The sequence below is a fragment of the Drosophila willistoni genome (assembly GCF_018902025.1).
Source record: "Drosophila willistoni isolate 14030-0811.24 chromosome XL unlocalized genomic scaffold, UCI_dwil_1.1 Seg142, whole genome shotgun sequence".
In the NCBI taxonomy this organism is placed as follows: domain Eukaryota; kingdom Metazoa; phylum Arthropoda; class Insecta; order Diptera; family Drosophilidae; genus Drosophila; species Drosophila willistoni.
Genome location: NW_025814053.1, coordinates 1,586,117 through 1,604,527, shown reverse-complemented (window position 1 = coordinate 1,604,527; position 18,411 = coordinate 1,586,117). Strand labels below are relative to the sequence as shown.

General features: G+C 39.0%; 5 protein-coding genes across 5 annotated transcripts; 1 reads left to right on the top strand and 4 right to left on the bottom strand.

Annotated features, from left to right (window-relative positions):
- Window positions 1–473: 473 nt before the first annotated feature.
- LOC6653078 (sialin) lies at window positions 474–3,975 on the bottom strand. Its single transcript, XM_002075283.4, has 2 exons — window positions 2,645–3,975; window positions 474–2,548 (listed from the first exon to the last, which is right to left on the bottom strand). Exons 1-2 carry the CDS (start codon window positions 2,829–2,831, stop codon window positions 996–998), a joined length of 1,740 nt encoding a protein of 579 aa, XP_002075319.1. The 5' UTR covers window positions 2,832–3,975; the 3' UTR covers window positions 474–995.
- A 71-nt stretch (window positions 3,976–4,046) lies between these two features.
- On the bottom strand, window positions 4,047–5,246 carry LOC6653077. Its single transcript, XM_002075282.4, has 2 exons — window positions 5,005–5,246; window positions 4,047–4,931 (listed from the first exon to the last, which is right to left on the bottom strand). Exons 1-2 carry the CDS (start codon window positions 5,098–5,100, stop codon window positions 4,239–4,241), a joined length of 789 nt encoding a protein of 262 aa, XP_002075318.2. The 5' UTR covers window positions 5,101–5,246; the 3' UTR covers window positions 4,047–4,238.
- Window positions 5,247–6,572: 1,326 nt separating this feature from the next.
- On the bottom strand, window positions 6,573–7,361 carry LOC111519648. Its single transcript, XM_023181430.2, has 4 exons — window positions 7,324–7,361; window positions 7,196–7,259; window positions 6,857–7,102; window positions 6,573–6,800 (listed from the first exon to the last, which is right to left on the bottom strand). Exons 2-4 carry the CDS (start codon window positions 7,202–7,204, stop codon window positions 6,606–6,608), a joined length of 450 nt encoding a protein of 149 aa, XP_023037198.1. The 5' UTR covers window positions 7,205–7,259; window positions 7,324–7,361; the 3' UTR covers window positions 6,573–6,605.
- Window positions 7,362–7,478: 117 nt separating this feature from the next.
- LOC6653076 (type-1 angiotensin II receptor-associated protein) lies at window positions 7,479–12,462 on the top strand. Its single transcript, XM_002075281.4, has 4 exons — window positions 7,479–8,295; window positions 8,774–8,920; window positions 11,525–11,594; window positions 11,742–12,462. The coding sequence occupies exons 1-4, from the start codon at window positions 8,248–8,250 to the stop codon at window positions 11,957–11,959; spliced, it is 483 nt and encodes a 160-aa protein (XP_002075317.1). The 5' UTR covers window positions 7,479–8,247; the 3' UTR covers window positions 11,960–12,462.
- Window positions 12,463–12,743: 281 nt separating this feature from the next.
- LOC6653075 lies at window positions 12,744–18,411 on the bottom strand. The gene is made up of 6 exons (XM_002075280.4): window positions 18,272–18,411; window positions 14,255–14,628; window positions 13,939–14,055; window positions 13,234–13,529; window positions 13,021–13,180; window positions 12,744–12,952 (listed from the first exon to the last, which is right to left on the bottom strand). The coding sequence occupies exons 2-6, from the start codon at window positions 14,461–14,463 to the stop codon at window positions 12,790–12,792; spliced, it is 945 nt and encodes a 314-aa protein (XP_002075316.1). The 5' UTR covers window positions 14,464–14,628; window positions 18,272–18,411; the 3' UTR covers window positions 12,744–12,789.

Genomic DNA, 18,411 nt, shown 5'->3' with positions numbered 1-18,411 from the left:
AAACTTTGTTTCAATGAATTCGCAAAAATGATTTAATCTACTTAACATTTTCGACCGATATATGATGAGTTTTCGATTAATTATCTGGAACAACGTTTTGAGAAATGTTAAAAATAACAAATATCATTACATAGGATATCCAAAATATCTACATAGGATATACAGTCTAAAGTGTCATAAATATGAAAATTTATAAAAATATCATCCTGATATTTCTTCAAATTCCACTTTTGAAATCGGGCTCAAGATATCGGCCCACCCTAATGTAGGTACATACTAAAATGTACTTTCAACATTGTATATTTAATGAAGTTTTTTAGTTCCCGGATTAATGGCACACATTGTACTTATAATGGCCTTCATTAGGTTATGAGTCATAAATAGTTTGATTTCTACAAATTAAAATTCAAAATGAGATTGGAAACAGAGAACGCCCCTTCGGATGGATTGAGAAATAACTGTATGTGGGGCGATATGTTTTTTGTGCTTTTTCTTTTATTCGTATACATATGCATTGAATAGATATAATATCCAGATATATAATATAAACCTATACAAATCGGCAGTAGGTCTCAGGTGGAGAATTTACTGCACGCTTAAGGTACTAAATTTGCTCTTTGATATACATATTTAACGGTTTTAATACTTAGTAGTAAATATATATTTCCATTTGTATATAATTTTATGAATGTTATTGTATATATCTGTGTAAATATTCGGAGCTAAAAAACATAGTTATCCATAGGAATTGCTATCCAAAATAGGAAAAAAGTAAAAAAAAGTCAAACTGGAAAAACGCATAGAAAACAACAAATTGTCCATGTTAACTGTGAAGATATAGGATCGTTGGCTAGAGGCCTCCACCACCTCCAGGAATACTGCGACTAAAGGAAATGATCAAACCGTAGATATATATATATATCTATATATATGTATATAATAGTTATTTATCACACATGCTTATCCTCTAAGTGTATAACATTATTTGGTCTTAGTTAGGTGCGCACTGACCGACGCCGACGCCGCCGCCGGACACCGGACGATATGGGCAGGGACCAGCTCTGCTCCTCGGCGCTGGCAAACATCAGATATATGAAATTGCCAGCTATACTAAAACCAGCGGCCAGCCAGAAGACAATGTGCCATTGGGTTAAAGTCTCACGATGATTGATAATCAGGCCAACCACATAGGGGGCCAGGAAGCCACAGATATTTGCCGCCGAGTTGGTTATGCCGTACATGGTACCAGCATAGCGTGGACTAAGGGCAATGTGATTCATTTGGTTGCCAGCATAGACGGCTCCGCCAAACGAACCGACTCCAGCCAACATAAATGTAACCCAGACCCAATCGCAGCCCACATAGATGATGCCAATAAGACCAAGCGAGGGCACCACCGATGCCACAGTATTCCACAATTTGTACGAATTGATTTGGGTGATATACCGCTTGGCCAGCATCCAATCAGCGAGCGCGGAACAGGCAATGCCCACAAACCAGGCCGTTAGCGGGGGCACAGCGTTTAGGATGGCATTCGATTGGATGTCGAAATGCAGTATGTTGGCCATATAGGTGGGAAGCTCTGTAAGCTGGGTATAGAAGGCCCAACTCTGGCCACATTGGGTAAGAAGAATGGCCCACAGTGGCACCGATGTGAACAGCGAAAACCAGGGCACATTATTTGTTGATGCACTTGCATCATCTTGTTGTCTCTCCTCATGCTCCTCATCTGACGACGATTCCCCATCCTCCTCCTCCTCCGCCTCATGGTCAAGCGGCGCCTCAATAGCATTGACCCGTCGATTACATTGAATACGTAAACTTCGCTTAATGTATTCTCTCTCCGAGCGCGAGATGCGTGGATGGACACTAGGACTGTCGTAAACCAAATACATCCAGCAGACAAACCAAAGCATTCCCAGCAATCCAAATATGTAGAAGGCCGATGGCCAACCGCCCAGAAAGTCCAATGAGCACAGCCATCCAGCTAGGGGCATCGAGATTACAGTCCCAATATTGGAGCCCGCATAGACAATGGCAGCGAACTTGTTGCGCTCCAGCGGCGGTATCCAATGGGCTAGCATGGCGTGCATGGCCGGATAAGTGACGCCTTCGCCCATTCCTTCTAGTATGCGTACCAGCACCAACAATGGCAAATCCCAACGAGCCGCCAGCGGCGTAAGCATTGTGAATATTGCCGTAATGAGGACACCATAGCCATAGATCAGTTTGCCACCAACCACTTCGGCCATTCGGCCGCCAGGCACCTGGGTTAGAACATATCCGTAAAAGAAGCTACCGAGCACCAGACCCTGTGTGGCCTCATCCCAAATGAATTCGCCCTCTGGCGGTGGTTTGTAGCTACTATTCTGGGGCGGAGGTGGCATTGGGCAGGTATCGTTATCCATCACAGAGTTATTCGTATGAGGAATGGCTGTCTGATTGACCATTGCCACTATGGCCACCGATAGATTCACTCGCATGGCATAGACCACAGCAAATCCAAGAAAGCCCATTAAACCGAAAATGTGACGCGTTTGCAGGAAATCTACAGCCAGAGAGAGAAAGAGAGAGAGAGCGGGAGAAGGGGAAATAGTTAGAGATAATGGATAAATAAAGTTATCTATAAGCCTATTGTACTCGCCCTCATTTGTCGCTGCAGTGCCTCGAATTAGTGGCCTATCACCAGCACAAAACGCCTCCTGTTCATCATCCGCCTCCTCATTGTCGTCTTCATTGTCTGTGGAGGAACCGGCGGTACGACCAAGAGTATCCTCATCGTAATAGCAGGAGGCATCGCGCGATTCATCCGTCCACTTGTGTGGTGGCATTTCTCACTGCTGCTGCTGCTGCGGCTGATGATGATGATGATGACGATGATGATGTTCTGCTGCTGGCAAGGTGGTTCAGTTGGATGGGGCAATTTTTTTTGGGGTTGGTGGGGAAGGGAGGGAAGGCTTTCCTCAAGTAGTTTTAGATTCTCGCTGCGTCTCGTCTAGTCTTAAGCAACTGCCAGCACATTTTCTCTTTAGTTTTTATTTTGTTGTGTTATTATTAATTTGTTGTCGTCTGTGTCTTTGGCAGCAAACTAAACAGAGCAGAGGAACAGATGGAACGGCAGCGACTGCCAGCGAGCAACACAAAACAAAATCTAAACAAAAGTAACCGAACAAAATATAAAAACAACAAAAAAAAGCACACACAACAGTATGAAGAAACCAGTCATTGTCTCTCTCTCTTGCTCAGTGCCTCTCTCTCTCTCTCGCTCTGTCTATCTCAGCGTTTCTAATGCCATTCAAGCACTCTCTTTTTGCCCCAACAGTGTGAAAGTAGAGCGTCAAAATGAGCAAATGGACTGCGTCATTCAACGGCAAAGTCAGAGCGAAGCAGCGCGAATTTGTAAAGTACAAATACAACTTCATAGTTACAATTTACTTCCCACACACACACACCTTAGTACACTCACACACACACCTTAGGTTGAAACAGACCTAAGATATGGCAAATGTTTTTCCCCATAGACACACAGATACCACAACCTATCAGTCATTATTAACGTTTCTGCACAAAGCTCATATAAGATAAGTTTTAAATTAACCAACGCCGAATATTAAATACTCTTCACCCATGGCAATTTTTTACATACTCTCTAGCCATTTGATAACTCTAAATAGCTCTAAAAAACTTCAACCAACATGTCGTATAAGTAATATAAATCAAAAAAGCTTGAGAAAAGTTTTCCTAGTTCAAAATCTATAACATTTACTACTCAGATTACAAAGTGCATAGACTCGTGACTCTGAAAGTTATGCAGCATCTACGCATGCCTTAAATTAGATGGGGATAGAGAAAGAGACAATGAGAGACCAGAACTCTCCTGTTGAATGTGTGTCGTGGCATTCCTGACCTCAAATCTGCAGATTTATTCGCTTAGTCACTTTCAATAGGTTAGAATCTGGCAAACAAATGGCTCTTTCTTTATCGAATTCCTCGCTTCCGTTTCTCCATCTCTCTCTCTCTCTCTCTCTCTCTATTTCTCTTAGTTGTTCTTTTCACATGCAACATGTATTCAAAAAATGTATATGTATAAAAAGAAAAACAGAGTTTTGTATAAAAAAAAACAAAAAACACGTACATATGTATATCAAAAATCTAGCTAGTTAAAGCACCTTAATTAGTTGCATCTCCTGTTCCTGTTCCAGTATCAAATTCCATAAGTTTCAGTTCAAGAATCTCTGTTAATTAGCAAAGATAGTGCCCACGGGGAAGACTATAATCCGACGCTTTGAATTCAGCACGATGCTTTCATAGTGGTAGCTCTTGACCAGGCACACATCATTGCGATTGCTATCGAAGGCTTCTTGAATCGGTTGCAGATCTACTTTGAAACAGTTGATCAGGCATATCTCAGGCTTAAGGAGGGAAACTAGCTCAAAGGAGCAGGCTAATTTCTCATTCCAAACGCTGACAGTAGAATATGACAGGGTCTCAGTGCCAATGATCTGGACAACCTCTTTGGGGGTGCGGAAAGTATGGAGTGTTATCACACCGGTTGGTCCATCGCCCAAATAGTTTTGTATGAAATCATACACCAAAACAGGCGACACATTGGCCGGCACTTTCTCCTTGTCGGCGGCAGTCACTACTTTGGCCTTCAGTTCCTTGATCTTGGCCAATGTTCGTATATAATTTGGATGTTTGGCAACCTTTGATGGCAATTCCTTAAAATGCTCCGCCACACGACCCACAAACTGATCTAAGACACTCTCTTGGATTACTATTGTGGCCACAGATCCCTCTTCGAACGGATTGTGCAGCGAGCCCAGCAAATGATGCATGGCTGAGTTGATATCTCCATCATCAAACACGATCATTAGACTTGGTGACTTCCATTTCAATGTAGATGCATCATTGGTACCATCAATTGTCGTCTGAAATATGTATAAGCACATGAAAAACTGGTGCCTCAAGGTTATGATGATTTCTTTATCTTGTGAACTTCACCTTGAAATCAAGATTGGACTGCGGGTCCTTAACCATGTTGCAAGTGATCACTGGTTTCTGGCTTAATTCTTTAATTCCCGTTGAGTTTTGAGCCATGCCGTGTTATTTACACAGAGGAATATCTTCTCCAATCGAAAAACGGGCCAACAAAAATTGTTTTTAATGTCTTTTTAACCTGATCGTGTTATCAGCAGCTCACACGCACGTAAACACACACACGCACAAACAAAACCGGCCGATCGCCCATGTAGATACGAGATAAATACGTGTAAAATTATATATATTACTCTGCTCAGTGGCGACAATTGAGCCCCCGTTGGAAGATGCATTGAGCCAGTAGCTCAGAAACTGGTGAAAGTTGCCGTTTAAATATCACCGTATTAGCCCATAATTAAACTTGTATTATAAGTTTCTCCTACACATATTTAGTAAATGCCCTTTTAGTGAATATTTTTATTTTATTTCAAACTACTTGGAATTTAATTGATTTTGCTTCCAATTGGGTATGTTTTCTTACACGTATGTAGATAATATGTAGATACGAATTGTAGGCTGGGCACCAGTGTTGCCATTTTGGCTTATTTTAAGCTAGATCTGGATTATTTCAAAATGAAATGGCTTGGAAAGTGGTTAAAATGCTTATAGCTTGAAATCTAGCTTATTACAAAATTGAAAAAGTTTATTTTGGCTTTAAAAAAATTTCTACATAAAGATTTTTTTGTAAAGATTATAAAGTATTTTTATGTTCATTTAAAGGGCAAATCAAACTATAATAATATTTCTCGGTGACTTTTGGTATTTTGTGCAATTTTGTCCTAAATTTATGGTTATATTTCGTTTTGTTCGTATTTGGTCATTCTACAGCTATATTGAACGATATTAAGTTTGAGAAAATGCCGAAAGTTACTTATAAACAAAATTTTCGCGAATTGTGGACTCCTTTTAATGAATTTAAGGAGTGGCTGCGCAAAGTCCCAAAAGACCCCACAAAACCATATTGCTCCTTTTGTAAAGCGACAGTTTGGGCTAAACTATGCGAATTACGGCAGCATGCCGCTATCAAAAAGCATGTCGCGTGCATGCAAGGCAATACGCACACAAACAAAACTCAATTTGTTTCAAAGTCATTTAAAACAGAGGAACAAGAGGTTGCATTGTGTTTATATATTTGATATATATCAATAAAATAAAATTTATATTAAATGTTGTACACCAAGTGTTTTTATAGTTAGCTTATTTTTAGGCTTCTTTTTTAAATATTTAGCTTACTCTAGCTTATTTTTTCCTTAAATGTAGCTTATGGTGACTCTAAATTTCTGTCACTATGCTGGGCACCCTGATACCCTCTGCCGCTCTCGCTCCCTTTCTCTCTTCGGCCACCACCCACTAGTGCTGGGAAAATATCGATATTTACCTATTTCGATATTTTGTATGGGGCCAGATCGATATATCGATTTTCGTATCGAAATATTTAAACTCCCAAAAATTTAAAAAAAAAACGTTCGTATCAAAAACAAAAGATACATTTTTTATTTAAACATAAGTTAACATACGTTTTATATCCTTAAACTACTTCAAAACGATAAATTTATTTCACGAGATCATTCTTTTCCAATCATTCTTATCCAATCATTCTTATTAATGAAAAGCAGCATGTCTACTTGTTGCGATTTAAGGCAACTTCTTTTTTCGTTAACGACGTGTCCAGCTTTGCTGAACATTTGTTCACTCTCTGTGGACGTTGCTGGGACGCAGAACTTCTTCACGCATCTTTTAAATACGTTATCAGTTGAGATCTGTGAAGAAATTGTTTTAATTAAAAATGTTTTACTCTTATGTTATGTATTTTTACCTTCCAGTAATCCAATGGAGATGTATTCGGATCGATATTTTCCATGTTAAAATATTGCTTTAGTCCCAGTATTGAGTCGACTCGACTACTACCAATTTTTTCAGACTTTTTCTTTTGAAGAAAGTCGAAAAGTGGGTGGGGTTTCCGCAGACTTCTGAAAATAATCCCACACCCATACCATACCATATTTGGTCCTCTTGCGTGGTATATTATCCTCTCCATTATTGTTATCCACGATGTCGCAATCTACAAACAAAAACGTGTTTGTTACGTTAGGTTAAAACTCAAAAGCTGCAGCCTACTTCTGCCACAAGCCACAAGCGGTAGAATAATATTTACCTTCGCCATTGTCCTTGCCCTTTAAAAACTTCTCCATTTCCACATCACTGCCAACACCAAAATCCTGAATGAAAAAGTGGATTACGTTAGTATTTCAGTTATATTGCCAAAATAAATTTGCAATTTACCTTACAACTTTATCCCGCGTTTTGATGGGAAAATAATGGTCTAGTGATGGCGATATATCGAGTATCGAAGTTAGCAACATCGATTTTTTCTATGTCCATGAAAATATCGATGTATCGATATTTTATCGATATTTTCCCAGCACTACCTCCCGCAAACACAAGCAGCACCAACAACAACAAACGAAAAAAAAACAACAACTTACTAAGGCATTACGCCACCGCTTGGGGTCTTTTGGCGCTGCCCCATGCACAGTTTGATTTAGATTTAAATTGAAAACGTTCGTGTGCTGTTCGTTCGCTGTTGCTCCTCGGCTCTTATTGCCACTTTTGCATTATAATATATAACTACATTTTTTTTTGTTCGTATTGTTAAAATTATTAAATCATATACATACATACATATATGTCCACACATGTGTGTATTTTAAATTTGTGCTATTGTTCTTTGTTGCTTATATTGTATAAATTTATTAAAACATTTTGAAAAATTTACCTCCCGGGAAAACCAACAAGTGCGCTTTTGACACACAGTTACATATTGCATCTCTATTTCTGCCTGTGTGTGTATGTGTGTGAGTGCGTTTGTGTGTGCGTGCCTAGAGTACGTTCAACTAATTGAAAGTGAATTGAAAACAAACACACAAGTGAAAATAGAATTGAAAAAAACAACAACAATAACCAACAATTTGGCAACAAGAAAAAGTAGAACACAAAATTTTGTTCGTTGTTTTTCACAGTCACATACATAATCCACACAAGCACACACAAAATTAATAAAACCGTGAAAACAGCTGGTCGGACTGCAAGAGCGTGTAACAGGTTCTTTGTATCTGTATCTGCATCTGTCTGTGTCTGTGTGTGTGCATCTGTGTCTTTGGCTGTGTCTGTGTGTGGGCGACCGAACATCATCCAACTCTATCCAAAATGACCGATCTCAATGAGCTGATGGGTTCACCATTTGTCCGCGTTAAGGTGAGAATTAGCTGCATACAAAACCGCCCACGACCATGCCCCCGTCTTGTCACGCCCACGTCACGAAGCTGAGGCGCGGTCGCTAATCCGCCAGGTCGATTAGCATTTGTTTAAGCCATCCCAAAGTCTTGTTAACTGGTTACCCCATCGACTATAGACCATCGACGGACGGCAACCGCAATAATGGCATACGATATCTTTGCAATAATTTGCAACTTCCAGACTTGAGTTATGTTACACTATGGCGGCACTATGGAATGATGGCATGGGGATGGGGATGGGAATGGGGTGTAATGGTTGATGAGTGGGGGGTCGGGTACCGTCGTGGGGCTTCATTTGATACTCTGGTCGTCTGCCAGACCGATTTTCGATCCGCTTACCAACCCATAAGCTCCTTTTGAAATAAATCTAGTCTCCCAAGTCCATTCACTCCTAACTATTGATCGTTGTTTCTATCTTCCTTTGTTCTTTCTTGCAGCTTGTTGCCTTTGTGCACTATTTCTTCATAACGAATGCCATGCTAGGCAACTGGGGACATGGAGGCTATGAGTTCTCCAATTTCCTATTTATGATTGCCCTGTTTTGGACAATGCACAGCAAGGATTCCATTGAATCTGTGCAAACGGTAAGTTTAAAAGATGAAAGGATACAAACTGCTCATTTAGATGTACTTACTCCTAGTTCATTAAACTTAAGGGCTTGAAAATCAACTGAGCCGCTTAGTTTCCATGCATTCCGTTGATTTTACTCTTGAGATCGTCTAAGTGACATTGAGACAGCTTAACAAGGAGGCACAACAAGTGGCACAACAATGAATAGCGCAGCTTATTGAATAGATTTATTACAGCGACTGTTCTGACTCACTGTTCCCGGCCAATCAAAGTCTTCCACACACACACACACACACACACACACACACATAAAGTACTGACAATATTACTGATAAGTAACATACTTATATATAGATATATACAGTATTCACATACAGATCTACCCACAATTCGCTTCAAATTCTTCTATAATTTTTTTATTTTAATTCTTTGGGGACTTGCACTTGTTTATCGCAAGCCAAAAAAATAAGAACCCAAAACAAAAGATTTTAGATAATCCACATCGACTGGTAGATACTCTCTACACTTTACCATCGAAATTCTGTCTTTGTGATAGGAGTTTTCAATGATACAAATACTTGTTTCGCCAATTACATAGTTTAAGGAGCAAATCACAGCCCTTAATCCGCCTTTGCGGATATAAAAATAAATATTTAAGTAGTCTACAGGGTATAAAACTGTTGACACTACCATATCAAGAAAGTCAAAGTTACTAAAAACAAAACCGGTTCTATCGAATGTTTTAAATTCAAATTATTATATAAATAAAAATATTCTCACTGCCCAAACAAACGAATAACAAAAACACCTTGTGATTATTAACCATGTATTTCCTCGTAGACTGGATGAGATACCCAGTCACTTGCATCTTCTCGCGTAAAATTAACAACAAATAGAGAGAGATGGATTATCTCCAGCCTCTTTTCATTTGCTACTGGCGGATTACGAAACTTACAATTGTGATAAGATATGTTAAGATTAGATACTGTATAGGTACGCAAGCCAAATCAGTGTTTAAATATGCATGCATATATTTTTGGCTCAATCAAGTTGCCATTTTGGAACAAGTTTTTGAAACCCATTTGACCAAAAATTTTTAAGAACTCTACCAGCACGTGGAGGCATGCTAATAAAAAGTTACTTTTGGCTTCAGTTTCGACCATTTTCGTATGTATATACACTATATAGTGTATAGTGTACTCGTATATGTACATATAACATAGATATACTACATACATATATACGTAACTGTTTACTTGCCATTAAAAGTTATTACTTATGTATGTGTATGGCCTCCGTGCGTGTATTCATAGATGATTTAGGTGTAGTTAGTTTGAAAGCCAGTTACTGGCATTTTCAACTTTGACATTACGCCCAAAAGCCGACAAATAGCCGAAAATATACACAAGAAAGGGACCAACTGACCAAAAGCAGACTTCAGAGCAGTCGGGACTCACGCGACGAGCCAAACGAACCATCGAAATGGCCCACTTTCGGTCACTCACACCCATGGCCCAGGTTACTTAGGACCCTGGGACTTGGGGAAAACGAGAATTGGTTAGAGTTGTAGTAGAAGCCTTTTGTTTCCTTGAAAGCCATTAGCAACGCCTTTTAATCAACTTAACTATGCAAAGTGAAACGTTCTCGTTGCCTTCTAATAAAATTCTATGTGTGTTTGTGTGTGTTGACAGGTCAGGTCACCGAATTCAGGCAATAAAACTACAAAATATATATATAAATTGTATAGAAAAATCGATAAAAATAATTCTTTATTAAACATCCAAAAGGAATGAATCAGAGAAGCGTCAGGAATACGACTTTTAGTTTACATCTAACCAAACAACGATAAAAGATCGCCCCCAAAAAATATTCAACGATTGCCTATAAGTCTGCTATATATTTTTGCAACCCAACTGTGTGAGTGCTATGAAACAAGCAATCTAATCAGATCTTCTTTTAAATTACTATCATGATGAAAATTGAATGAAAATAGTGATGAAAAATTGCAACATTTTGAATTTCTATAAAAAAGACAGTTATTAACTGATAATGTTACTGAAAGGCAAAACATTACAATTCTAGAGTGAAAATTACATGACGTTCGTCTGGATTTTTGTAGCTTTTATTATTATAATTAACATTAGTTATATATACCTATTTGAAGGTCAATTAATAAATCAATTCGGAATTCAATCGTGGTGATTCAGTCAAGTGAAGTTATAGGTTTTTTTTTTTGGTTATTAGTTTATGGTTTCTTAGGCTTGAGATTTATTTTAAAAAATACAAATAAAGGGGAAAATTATTACAAACTTTAGACATGGAGTTATTGTCAGATATATTTATATGTTTGTATTAGGCCCAATCTCATATTCAAAAAGAGTACAAAGAATTTGGAACAACGATTAACGACATTAAATTGTACTTTCGGTTTCAAATTGACTCTACAATTAAGTGTAAAATCAATGCAGACCTGTTTAAATATATTGATTTTCTGAGAAACTCCATGATAGAGTCAAAACACGCCATTTAATTGAAAGCTTACTCCACCTTAGTTCATCTCTGCTATTATTCCTAGCATTATCATGTTTATCATCCAAATTTTCTATATCTTTTTGCAGGCGCTCGTCATTGATGCATCTTGCATATTCTTTGATCTGGTGTTCATTATTGTTTATTTCAGTTCGATGAGTAAGTAGATGGCTTGATCATCGCATGGCTGACGCGCTAGTCCATTGATCAATTAATTAATTTAATCAATTAGCTTGTCAAATTTCCCAGTTTCCAATTTATTTGAATCAACACTTTCTTTCCATTTCACTTTCATTCTTCTAATAGATGGCTGGGCCATTACGTTTAGCATCATAAATCTGATTTTACGACCCGTTAGCGTGGCCTTGTTGTATCGAGAGTTCAACACACGCGGCGGCACCCTGCAAACGGGTTCGGTCTTCCCCACAACTCAGCAGCGCAGCTATCAGGACATCGATCGGCCCACACAGCCGACACCGACCAACAATTCACAGCCCGGGCCCAATGTGGCCAGCATTTTCTAGGCCAAGAAGTAACCAAAATAAAACCAAATTGACTTATAGATACATACTATATGTTTTAACAACCAACAACCCTTCCAAGTACCTTCAAATCACAAAAGACCCCCCAAATAAAAATTGTTCGTTTTTTTTATATCTTACATCTGTTTTGTATTGTGATCCCTTAACAAAAGTCAAAAAATGTCGAAATAATTGTAAAACCTATTCTTATTATTTTTTAGTTCATTCTTTTCTTAATCTCTTGTTTTTTTATCAATTGTACAATTAAGCTTAAGCAAAACAGACTAATCAAAAGGGGCGAAAAAAGTCAAGAAAATGGCACAGGAATGGGTTGTTTCCCAATTTCGATATGTTATCGAAACAATTGCAATCTCTAGAATTCGCAGATGGGACGGAATTTGGTTGGAATTAGGAACAGCCTTGATTATCGAAATCGGAATTTGTACTTGTTAGTAAAGATGGAACCAGAAAAGAATAAAAAAAAAGCAAAGTGAAATAACAGCTAATCAAATCTTTTTTTTTATATATATAAATATATATATATATTTATTTATAACAAAAGCAAAAACTACTTTATATTTATATACATGTATGCATATATGTAAGCCTATATTGCATACTTAAAAATAATACATAAAATAATAAAAAGACATTACAAAAAATGAACGAAAATAAATAATTGAAAATGTCTTGGCCCCTCGGCACTAGTCTTGGCCATCTTCATTTTAGTTTTTCGCTTGGTCTATGTACAAAAACCCGCCCCGCAAACGCCCCGCCCCTCCCGATAATTAAATTCGCCCCCCGACCACCTAGTATATCCCATAGCAGTATGCCTAGAATCCTTCCTTGGCCGCACGGAATTTATATTGATTACTTCGCCCATCCAGACACGGGACTTGCACCAGATTGAAATAGATGGAGCCCATTAGCTGTGAGGCCGAAGTGTTGGTCATCTTGAGGCATGAGAACAACATGTCATCGCAGATGCAATGGGATCTAGGCAAAAACAAATGGAATGCAAGTGAATTTTCTGTGTGTGTGTGAGCTTCTGTTTAAACATTTACTTGGTATAGAGCGAGTCATTCATTAGCTCGTATTTCTTTTGATAGGCTCGTATCTTCACCGGACACAGATCATGCTGGCGACAACAGCGATCCATGGTCATCTCACTGCCCAGATCACTATAGGTTTCAGCTATATCACCAGTGCCGCACCATTTAGTTCCTGTACAAAAGATCTTAGCTGTTTTCAATTAACTATGGATCTTCCATCCATACCTGGTATAATGCCACTCAGCAGGGAGAAGGGACTGCGTGGAAATATATTTGAGGCCAATTTGAGGGCCCCATCATTGGGTGAAGTGCCGGAGCTGGAGCTGGTGCTGGTTCCGGTGCTGCTACTGCTACTTCTTTCGTTACCATTTTCCGATTTGCCACGATGTTGGGATGCATAGGTTAGTTTATCCACTTGCTCACATTGATTCATCAGCTTGAGCATTTCACTGAATTTGATCTCAAGCGGCCGATTATAATGGGAGAGTCCTTCGAGTAGCATTTTACCCTCCTTGTCATTGCTGAAGCCAAGAATGAAATCAAATTAAATCGTGGAAATTGCCAATATACATACATATAACATTAGCTCTAGATAATATACATATTTTGTTTGTCTCAAAGAATTGCCTTGCAAATAACTTAGCAAGCAAATGGGTTTTTTTATAAATTCCGGAATTGTGAATACGTGAGTTCGTGCCCATGAAGAGATAGGCCAGGAGACTCTTAGATACTCGAGCTAGAATGATTTGTTTGAGGAAATATATCACTACGATTCAAGAAATGTATATAACCGGCCTTTCTCTATATCTTTGGCTTTGATGATCCATTGTTTGAAAATTAAATCGCATCAAGTTATAGCTTCCGCAAAGCCTTGATATACCTTCTATAGATAGATATGTATATGTATATGTAAAAAAAAGGTATACTCACTAGATTTCGATGAGTTCGCAGCCCAATAGCAGCTTCTGGGGTCCCAGCTCTGTGACAGCTATTGTCAGATCGTGATAGTATATCATAATGAGTGAATCGTTGCTCACACGCTTCCCACTGGCCAGATGGAGAGAGGGCAAACAGAGAGTGGGTGTTAGACCATTAATGGCACAGGGCCAGTCAATTCACCAGCTACAAAAACTTTGCATGTACGTGATATCCATGGCAATGCTCGGTGAAACTAACTGAATGGAATTTGAATGTGGACGAGAGATGCCTACCAAGTGGTCCGGCTATAGTTTACCCTGGGACTCACCTGTACGTCTTCATTTGCCTTACGCTACGCTGTTCGATGATTTGCTGTGTGAAGGATTGTATTGAGGGGAATCCCTGTAGTCCCTGGGGCAGGCTGAACGATAGCGTCGGCTTGGCCACGGCCGCTGAGGTAAGGTAGCCAAGTAGTGCGCAGAGCAGCATCGATGCGAGTAACTGCAGCCGCCTTTTGAGCCAAAGATTGTGACGCATTGTGGTTGAGCCGCCTTGGATTTCGAATTGGAATATATTATGTGTGGATGTGTGTGTGTGTGTGCGTGTGTGTGGTTATGGCATCACTGGGGAACTGTAAACTTGACACTGGCGATGGCTGCGACTCGCCTGATTGCCTGCTTGCCTGCCTGCCTGTTTGCCTACCTGCCGATAGAAGGATTCGGAGAAAGTTTCTTGGTTAATTAATCAGCCATCCGGCACGCTCATTCGTTTGGTGAGACCGGGTCGAGTCGGGTCAGGTCGGTGTTGAACTAAAAGCACTTGTGACTGCGTGTTTAAAGTTGTAGGCGTCGATACCATTGACCCAGCCCCTTTTGTTTGACCACACATTCGCCATTACTTATTCATTTTTATTTATATGCCTTCAGCTGCTAAAATCCGAGAAGGCTCGTCGCACCAGTAACCAGCAGACAAATCACCTGCCAGTATTCCCATTGTGTTGGGTACTTGTGCTCGTGCTCATGCCCGGGAATGGGGCCAAAAACCGCAATGCCAAATAGCCTTCTAGTCCAAACAATGGCTAGATTGACCACTTAACTATCAAACCTGGCTATCCCCGTACCCACCACACTTCTCTCCTCACACTAAGCTGTAATCTGTAGTGCAACCGTCTATTAACTAACGAAAAACCAAAATTACATCAAGTATACGCAACGTGGCCAGAGATTAAAAAGGCGTGTTTACCCAATAGGCCTTAATTGGTCGTCTTTGATCTTTCAAAATAATTGCATCGTGTGAAAAGCCTTTGCACATTGTTGCAGTTACTGATCTGGCAACGCCACAAATAACCATTTGGTATTCTTGCATATTTCAGCTCTCTGGCGAGATCCCATTGAGGATCTAGGCAATCGATATGAGAGAAAGAAAAAGAAAATAAAGACAGCATTCACTTTTTATGTAAGGACTCGCCACACTCTAGTTCTGTTTGGGAATATTGCATACATATGTACATAGATAATTGTGCTATAGTCTCACGACTTCTGATCAGTTCAGTCTCTAAAAATAATAAGTACACCGTCAAAATTCTTTGTCTATGTTCTAAAAACCTAAGCCTATTCTAAAATTTTAGAAATAGTCTTAACTAATTGGTCTAACCATTGAGTCCTGCTTTCTACCTCTCACTTGCTCTCTCTCTTTTTCTTCTTCTTGCTTACTCTCTCGCCCTTTCGCTATTAGCTCAATTAAATTCGAAATGAAATAGTCGACACGCACGAACATGTTAATAAAGTTGTGGTACGTGAGTTGGCGCCTTACAAAAAGGAAAAAAAAACATGATTATTTATTACCATATATGTATGTATATACATATTATGGTATGTAGTATTTGTTTTTTTTTTGTCGCCGTTACGTTTTTATTTTTTCATTTTTATTATTTTCATGGCTCATATTTTGAAACAACCCACAAGAGTTTACGCAAGAAAATATGGTGAGTCGGTCAAACCGGAGCAAGCGGGGGAACAAACGATATCTACCTATGTACATACATACATACATACCTAGGTAGGTATGTAGGTGCCCACTGTGGTTGGTCGACTACAGTGAAAGTGTTTTCATTGTGATTATTGTTGTTTTAGCCGAATTTATGGAAACTGTGAGCAAACATGCAAGTGTTGATAATACAGACGACAATGACAACAATGTGTATTCATGATGACAGATATGTTTCGCAATAAGCCTTCGGACCCAACCCTATTACATACATACATATGTACTTACATATGTGAACTTTACTGATCCGTCAAGTAAGAGTTTACTACTCGTGAAAACATTCCTTCACATGCTAGATATGGCCCAATCTGACAACGCTTTCTCAATCAATTATCATGTGCCATTCCTTGCAAGACACAACCTAACCTAAAACTCCTCTAGCTTCAAGATTTTTATCATATTCATATGAACATACATATGTACATACATACATATGTAGAAGAAATGGTATTAAGATTCGTATGATCCATCAAGAATTTAATATTCTTAGCGGTAGTTGAAATAGAACTCAGGAACAAAATAGTCGAGCACCAAAGAGTATTCTTAAAAAGGAAGACAGTAAAATATTAAACTATAAGGATAACCCAGTATTATTCGAATTCTCAGACATTTCTGCAAAGGGAGGAATTAAATACACAGCAAAATGATTGTTTTCTGGTTCTGTCATGATTTGCTACAATTGTGATAGATCCAAGACTGTATTTTGTTTAATTTAATTTCAGAAAAAAGATAATTTTATAAACAACGCAAAAGTTGTAAAGATCGAACTGTTATATCCACATCTTATATGAAACAGGAGACATTTAGTGGTATTGAGAATTGTCCAGAGATGTCACAGTTGGGATGTCACACATGATGGGATGAGTTGGTCCATTGTATTCCATATTAGTATTATCTCTATGTATGTAGTTGAATGAAGTTAGAGCTGAAACCGAAACGGAATGCATTGTGCTTCAGTTTTGGTTGTGAATCGAACCATGAATCTATTGTTGAGCTAGTCTTAATGGGTTATTCAATCAGTTTCAACTACTAGATTTGTGTCAATTCATCGACAAAACACCCAACAACGTCGACGAGTGAAATGTATTTACTCTCGAAATTTCTAAACGTTTTCATCGCTGATAGCATTGGCAATTAATGAGGATGACGACGATAATACTAATGATGATGACGATGCTGCTGCTCCTAAGATTGTCAGATTATTGCTATCAAGAGTCATTAAGAAGACAGACGACTTCCTTATTGCTCCAACTTTAACTACGCCACCAACGATATGAAAAAGAAAGACTAAACGAAACTTGGCTCATTTGAACTTCACCTGTGTCGGTCTGTAACATGGAACTGGGTCTGGGTCTGGGTCTTGGTCTTGGGCATGGCTTTCTCAATGCTGCCAAGTTCAAAAAGTGCAAAAACAAAAAAAGGGAAAGAAACCAAATGTTATGTGTGGCCTAGGTCAGTGAAGCGTTTAGACAGCACAAGAAACAACACAAATTAAGTGAGCTGTTTTGCTTGATGGCCAATATGTACACACATACATATGTATGTGCAGTAAAAGTGCTGGCTACTCCAAATGAAACCGCCACAAAATCAACAACAACAACAACAACAACAGCAGCAGACAACTAACTGGTTTCCAAGTTCGCGTTTTAACTTTCACATTGGGCGCCTAATTGTGAGCTTAATCTTGGTTAATTTGCTCCAGTTTTGATCCCCACCTGATGATGGTGAGAGAGGAATGATGATGATGATGGGTGATTAAAAAAAGAAGCACCAACAGCAGCACGTTGCAGTTGCCCCCCTCCCCGAATGGCGTGTGGACACCTCGATTGTCTAGACTCTAAAGTATTGAAGCTCTCGCCCTGATCATGATCACTCAACACCAATCCAAGCGCCACAAAGAGACGAGGAGAAGACGTACAATTTTTCACATGCTATCGCTAATAATGATGGGAAGAAGCAACATTTAGTTAAGAGAGTCGGTTGACAAGAGTTGCATCTCTCCGTGCCAGTTGGTTGTTGGCATGGAATCCAACTAAAAGTGGGTTGTGTTGTCCATAAAAGGGCAAAACTTCATTTCGAAATCCATTCGTTGTGAACTTTTGAACTTGCGCGCCACATTTTATTTTCATCTTGTTGTTTTTCTTAACCAATTTAAATATTTACTGCCATTTACTTTTTCACAACAAACACACACACAAACGCACACACCAACAACTCGAAAAACTTGCAAAAGTGCTGGAGGTCAGTTTCACTTTTTAGCTTCAAAAAAATAAAACAGAAAAACAAAATTATCACTAACCACAAACAACAACAAAAATAACATTAACTAAATATATATGTGTGTACATATATTTAGTCGGAGTAGTCGACGTCGAAACGGATGGCGCGTCTGCGCATTCGCAAAACTGTTCGCTGCCGCCGTAAGTTAGCAACTGATCG